The sequence below is a fragment of the Perkinsus marinus genome, assembly GCF_000006405.1.
Source record: "Perkinsus marinus ATCC 50983 genomic scaffold scf_1104296946658, whole genome shotgun sequence".
NCBI lineage: Eukaryota > Perkinsozoa > Perkinsida > Perkinsidae > Perkinsus > Perkinsus marinus.
In genome coordinates, this window is record NW_003210883.1 from 55,096 (window position 1) to 61,796 (window position 6,701).

Genomic DNA, 6,701 nt, shown 5'->3' on the forward strand with positions numbered 1-6,701 from the left:
TTTCAATCAGATGATATCTGTCTTTCAGGTGTATATCACCAGCATGCTACGAGCAAGTATACAGCAAATTCCCCTTGGAGCCGGGTGAGATCGACAACGAGAGAAAATTAGCTTTTATTAAATGTGAACGCAACACACAGAATGATGTATGATAATTATACCACGTAGTTTGAGTTCACTGTTAATTCAACAATTCGATACTTTCTTAGGAAAAAGCACTTGAACGGCTCAAAACGTGCTAAACTGAGATAAACAAGTCATAAGACCATAACACTGCTCGATTGCCATCGCTGAGCGAGCCGCTCTGAAAGGTCACATACGAGACTGTGCAGCTTCTCCCCGTTCCACTCGTAGTCGTGACGATCAGCCAGGACGTGCTCGCCACTCGGACCCCATTTCCGCCACAGATCTTCCACTGCTAGTCGGTGATCTTGACGTCTACTGCAAAGTTTCCGTCCGGACACGTTTTGATCGGCGGTGAGCACTACTAGACATACTAGAGGCTTGCCGAACCGTTTACCACAATTATCCAACATCCTATGGCATTGTCGAAGTCGCAACTCCAACATGGTGATGTCGTCCATCTGATCACAACAACAACCATTAGGATAAATCAGTGTGGGGAATTTGGACACTATGTTCATGACAATATCAAAATTCTGAGAAAATTTTGGGAATTATTCATTAAAATTATTAGTATACTCATATATCAGTGAGGAACCTACTAAGCTGAGCTGAGGAAACCGTACGTGTATCTCAACACTAGCTTAGATGATGGTCAAGTACATCACAAACGAGATTTGAACACAGGTGAAGCAAAACGAATAGTAAAGTAACTACTCACCAGGACATCCCATTCTGAGCGAGTATCACTATCGCCGGCAGCGAGATATCTGAGACATTCTGAAATACAGGCGTTAGTGGCAGCGACGGGCTTCTTGGTGTGAGGAGGAGGAGGATCCAATGATAGGAGGAATACCAATGCCGTGTTGAGGACACCAGTTGTAGTGGTAAGTCGAGGCATGTAAGATGAGTATTTATGGGATACCTGGAAGAGAACACAAGTAATCACTCCTTGATGCATGATGAATCAACCATCAAAACCAGTGATAAAATCGTGATTGTAACTCTACAGTAGATTACAATTTTATACTACAACTTGACAAACACCCGAGTCCATCTTGATCAACACTAGAGAAAATGCGTTGCTTACATTGTCGAATGAAACTCGACTGACGATAGTACTCCGCTGAATCCACCGCCTCGACGCCGAGTCAGAAAGGGAGGTACAACTAGGCTCGGGGGATTGGGGTAGACTAAGGGAACTTGTACGGGACCGGATGACGGACACTGAACGAGGTAGTGGAGGTGGGGCCTCGATTTGACAATAGCATCTGAAACGGAAAGATATCTTTCGAAACGCAAAGATACGACCATCTCACTTTTTCTCATGAGTGCATATCGACATGAAACAACTGATCGTCATAAATTGTGCTGTTATTGTTATAAGTAGGGTTACAACATCGAGTTGATGGAGTAGAACATTGCCAAAATGCATTATTTGAAGTAATTACTAGTTCAGAAAGGACCCGAGATATCACATATATCGATGACCCTGAGAATTTCCCAACTTTTCCTCCCAGAATTTCCATGTACATATTTTCCCGACGACCTACTTATTGCCACAGTTTCTCCTTTGTCGAGTATTCTGTCTTCGATTGAAGTCAATTCTGCCATGCGAAGGCGAACTTATATTAGATCGATTTGATTCACAAACGGAAGAATCTCCTCCATGAATTGTCGATTCACTTTTCCGACATATTGTAAATCGATTAGACTCGCTTCCACACACCATCTTGACAAACTCCGAATAGATATTGGCTCGTCCAATCACCACAAACGCGTGTCGGTAAGTTATCGAGGGAAGATCTTCGGGGACCTATTTTGAATCTTACCACAGACCAACCTCATGCATAACTTTACCATAGTCAGCTCATTATTTTGCTGCGACCAGGAACTCGCTGAATGAAGTAATGATAACATAGTACAGTTCTGATGACGCCGATTAGGATACGTGACATTTTTCGGGCGCGCGCTTTTTATACAGCGTTAAGGAAACGCAAGAGAGCAAGATTTGAGTCTTGTCTGCACGACCATGGACGATTATGGAATGCCAATTGATTAATTCTTGGACGGCCATGAATATTAAAAAATTGTTTTTTACGATGCTTGTAGTAATTTTTCGGGAAAAAACAGAAAAACAGTTTTGTCCCTATGCAATTCCGAATGTGAGTTTTCTCAGCTATTACTCTGTTCATGGGGAAGAAGTCAAAAAACAAGGACGACGGAGCGATCAATCTCGCTTTAATATTTAACTTCCTCAGTACCTAATCCGTATCTTACCACGTTGAACCTAAGATACGCCTCTTCCTATCAGGTCTATGCCTCATGGCAGTACTCGTCTATATGCCTTATTGGCTTTCCAATCCGATGCTACCCGCACTTAAATTCCCCCAAAGGTTAGTTACTAATAATTTCCTATTATTTTCATACCACATTTCTTTCAGAAATATTGGCTTATTCAAAGCCTCTGGGAAATACACTCCGGTTTTACGTACTGCCGCCGATCTCACGTGGATTCAAATCAAAGCCAACACATGCGATGTTGCTATGGCTGAGCAAGGTCAAAGAGGCTCCCCTTAACGACTTCAATATTATTTCCCATAGGTCTCCCTAAGCAGTCCGTCGCCAGTGTTATTACAGCAGTCACTGGGGGGCAGTGCCCAGCTGAATGTCTATTCCAGTTGAATTTACGGTAGAGGAAAATCCCATAAAAACTGACTTACTGCCTTTCTTTTCAGATGCAAATTATATACGGTATTTTTCTATCTCAATTTCCTGGTTGCCGGTTTGGTCGTTTTGGGTCCGCTCATCTCATTTCTGGCTTCGGTCATGCCGTTGGTCGTGAAAGAGTAATAATAATAATACGACTATCATTGGAGTTTCACCCGCGATATGAAAAAACACATTTTTCACAATTCGGGTTTTTTTGGGCAGTAAAACGCCACTTCACGTAAAAGAGGTGAAACTTCGTTGAACTCGTGGTTGAAATATGCTGAAGCTAGTTTTGGGGAAAATCCTTAGGAATTGGAGTAAAAATCAATGTGAGAGAATATGCACGTGGTCAACTACATGTGTTGGTGACTATGTGGCAACTTTTGAAAATTTATTGTACACTTCTACCTCAAGTCGTGAGCTTCACAATTAGTTGAGAAACTCCTGAGCTCAGCTGCTGAGGAAAGCGAACATATATTCATACTACAACACTGTATAGGAAACTCCTGAGCTCAGCTGGTGAGGAAAGCGAACATATATTCATACTCCAACACTGTATAGGAAACTCCTGAGCTCAGCTGATGAAAGCGAACATATATTCATACTCCAACACTGTATAGGAAACTCCTGAGCTCAGCTGAGGAAAGCGAACATATATTCATACTCCAACACTGTATAGGAAACTCCTGAGCTCAGCTGTTGAGGAAAGCGATTACATATATTCATACTCCAACACTGTATAGGAAACTCCTGAGCTCAGCTGTTGAGGAAAGCGATTACATATATTCATACTCCAACACTGTATAGGAAACTCCTGAGCTCAGCTGTTGAGGAAAGCGAACATATATTCATACTCCAACACTGTATATAATATTATTGGATAATACGTATATGAAATCCCTGAGAATTCGGCTGTTAGTAGTAGTGAATATTGTAGTCTCCTCTTTGGTTGGCAATACGGAGAATGTTCGGATGATATATTCTAACAGTTGTGGAAAAGCAGTTCAAAGGTGTTTCCACGTGTGTTGATGACAATTAAAAAATTCGATGAATTTTTGCATACATTTTTGGCGAGTTGAAAATGTATATTCCCAATACTTTTGCCAAGTGCCAATTCTTGAATCAGTTTTCGAGTTTATTCCGACTCGCTCCTTAACAGTAGATTATCCGTTCAGCGATATAACCATGAAAGCATTTTCTATTTCAGGCGCAAGTCGGATAGATTTATGTATTTCCTCATATGTGTCTTGGGGGCTGTCTGTGCGGCAAGCGGCTTGGGAATCTACGCTGGATTTTCGGCTTACATGTACAGCAGGTTCAACCAATATGGGTATTACCCTACACCTTCGTAATAAAGAGGGGCTTACTTTGGAGTTTTACGGAATTTTATGTCGTGAATTTGTATAGAAGCTGTTCTTTGAGAATTCACTCAACAGTTTTACGCCACAAGTTTAACCATTTATGGTTTCAGTAGCCGTTAAAGTAGGAAATCGTAAAAGGAAAGAAAAAGTCGAGGAAAAAATCCCCCAATGAGGAAAATTTTTTCCATTTTTTATACTTGCCATGCAGTGCTAAGAAATGACGTATTCGATTCAGGTTGGGAATCTGCTTCTACCTTGGTGTTGTGGGAGCATTCATGTTATTTGGGTCAAGTCTTGTCATGTACGGCAGAGTAATAATTTCGATGGTAAAACCGTAATTTCCGTAATTTTGATATTTTTCAGCATTCAAAGTTTGTCAAAGCTGAGGAGGAAAAAGAAAAGGAAAAGAAAGCTCGAGAGGCAGCTGAGATGGGAGGAGACTATGACGGAGGTCTATGGGTTACATAATAAAGATGATATCGATCATCAGGGCGAGCGCTACATGCATTGGTGTTGAATCTAATGTATTGAGGGTATTTGGTTTGCTCAATAGAAGGGGAAGTAGTGAATCGGACTTTTTCGCGCAATTTTATGGTGAGATAATCGTTTAGATATTTGTTGTATAGTATGTCTCCTGGCGCCTCATCTAAACCCGAATATAATGATCACATGAGCCCAGGATGTGGAACATGCTTCCGAGCGGCGGTGCTGGGGTCACTACTAGCTGTTGGTACGCCGGCTAAGGTGACTAGTGGGAAAAGGAGGAAGGATAAGGAAGGCCAGGTGAAGGGGATGGCTTAGTGATAGTGGAGTGTTAGAATAGTGACACGATATGTAAAATGGTCTATTAGCTGGGGACGGTTTGATTTGTGGACCTATGAGTTAACCATTACACTAGATGGTCTTGTATACTTGCGAGTCTAGAATATCGGTGGTGATGATGATGAAAGTATGTCGTCGTGAATACAAAGGAAATTATTATCATCGTGATGATACTGTAAGTGTAAGACTGTTGTAAGATGGTTGTGGATACTTATTGCTTCTATTTAATCTACTTGTGTTAAGATGACTGGAACGCCTACGCACACCGAGACTGAGGACAACAACAAATAGAAGTTGTTTCTTTAGCATTCTTAGTAGTAATGTAATAATTTTGGAATTTGTAGTAATCCCAAAATCACCAGTCGCAAACTTGTTTCATTGGCTCAGTTGAAGAAAACGGAATATCTCATATTTTTACAGGAATTTCCTACTGTGTTGATGTGCGCATTTTCAGCGTACTACTGCCAAGAAGTCGATCGGAGAGGACACTACCACACTGGCCCCGTCTACTGTAACGGATGGATCTTATCGAAATGGTAGTAGCAGTAGTTTGTTGGTCTCGGGAGAAAAGAGAGGTTTTAGGAGCATGTATTACACCTAAGGGTGCGACAAGATGTTTACATGGTATACGGGTTGAGCGTCATTCGAGTATGCCTGAGGTCAACGGCAGCAGTCCTACGTTAGTGTTGAGTGAGTAAAGCGGGAGATATGTAAAAATGGAAAATTGCCGCATACTGTTTGTCATCGCTACGCTGACTCTGATGCGTTAATTATGATGATGATTCGGCAGCTGTGGGTCGACATTCAAATTCTCTGATGGATGTTATGAGGTTTTCAATTCGAAAATTTCATAGCATTTTTGAGGATTTTCAGTATCTTTGAGAAATGGGATGATTAGTTTAAATTGAGGTCAAGCGGATATTTCAAGGGAAAATGCGTAACCGTCACAATGTTGACGTTGGTGATGATATATACAAGACTCTGTGCCATGCAGTTCTTCTCCTGTTCGTGGCTATTAGTATAGGAGTATAGCTGAGGAGCTAGCTAAAATCTGAGTCATAGCTTATATGCAATACGGTTAACTCATGTGTTTATAAGTATATTAACGACACTTATTTCGTATTTGTTGATTTCGTTATCATATTTTCAGGGCATGCCGTGAGAGGAATATCGGCAGAATTGTTCGAATCAGAGGCCACACCGATGACGGTGAAATCGGACTTGAGAACTTTTCCGACTTTGAAAACACCCGCGCCATCAGAAGGTGTTATGAGAGAGCTCGAACTTGAGATGCTGCGAGCAGTGCGGGCCGGGGATCCTCTGCGTGTGGGGAAAATTCTGGTACTTTGGGGCGACTTTATATTGTTGGTTTAGAGCTGTGTCGTGTGAACTGCTGGGAGTACGGTAGCGGTAATGATGTTCTCTATGTTCAGGCGTGTGGTTGCCGGCCGAATCCACAAGCATCTCCGAGTGCGGGTTTCTTGATGGAATCGAGCACACCAGAGATCTCCCTCCTTTTATTAGAGGCTGGCGCTGATGTAATATGCACATGGTCTACTACATGGGTTGATGAAAATAGGAAATTTTGGAAAATTGGCGTTGGTTTTTTGCATTCCTCTCATCTAAGTTGTTTGTGCATTCGCATGTGCTCATGAGGAAATCAAATATGTATTGTTACACTGA

At 41.7% G+C, this 6,701-nt stretch overlaps 3 protein-coding genes across 3 annotated transcripts in view; 2 read left to right on the forward strand and 1 right to left on the reverse strand.

Moving 5' to 3' along the window:
* Nucleotides 1-205: 205 nt before the first annotated feature.
* Nucleotides 206-2,036, reverse strand: Pmar_PMAR011081 (hypothetical protein). Its single transcript, XM_002779577.1, has 5 exons — nt 1,984-2,036; nt 1,677-1,939; nt 1,214-1,394; nt 845-1,048; nt 206-584 (listed from the first exon to the last, which is right to left on the reverse strand). The coding sequence occupies exons 1-5, from the start codon at nt 1,984-1,986 to the stop codon at nt 258-260; spliced, it is 978 nt and encodes a 325-aa protein (XP_002779623.1). The 5' UTR covers nt 1,987-2,036; the 3' UTR covers nt 206-257.
* Nucleotides 2,037-2,448: 412 nt separating this feature from the next.
* Pmar_PMAR011082 (hypothetical protein) lies at nt 2,449-4,664 on the forward strand (the record flags this gene model as incomplete). Its single annotated transcript, XM_002779578.1, has 7 exons — nt 2,449-2,519; nt 2,568-2,683; nt 2,728-2,815; nt 2,862-2,972; nt 4,043-4,165; nt 4,432-4,507; nt 4,560-4,664. 7 exons carry the CDS (start codon nt 2,449-2,451, stop codon nt 4,662-4,664), a joined length of 690 nt encoding a protein of 229 aa, XP_002779624.1.
* Nucleotides 4,665-4,805: 141 nt separating this feature from the next.
* The window catches only part of Pmar_PMAR011083 (m-phase phosphoprotein, putative), a gene marked incomplete at its 3' end in the record, with an annotated part of 2,729 nt that continues 833 nt past the window's right edge, over nt 4,806-6,701 (forward strand). Inside the window, exons 1-5 of the mRNA XM_002779579.1 lie at nt 4,806-4,979; nt 5,473-5,554; nt 5,601-5,708; nt 6,169-6,359; nt 6,452-6,556. Of these exons, the coding sequence (XP_002779625.1) occupies nt 4,824-4,979; nt 5,473-5,554; nt 5,601-5,708; nt 6,169-6,359; nt 6,452-6,556 (642 nt within the window). The 5' untranslated portion in view covers nt 4,806-4,823. The remainder of the gene's footprint in view (nt 4,980-5,472; nt 5,555-5,600; nt 5,709-6,168; nt 6,360-6,451; nt 6,557-6,701) is intronic.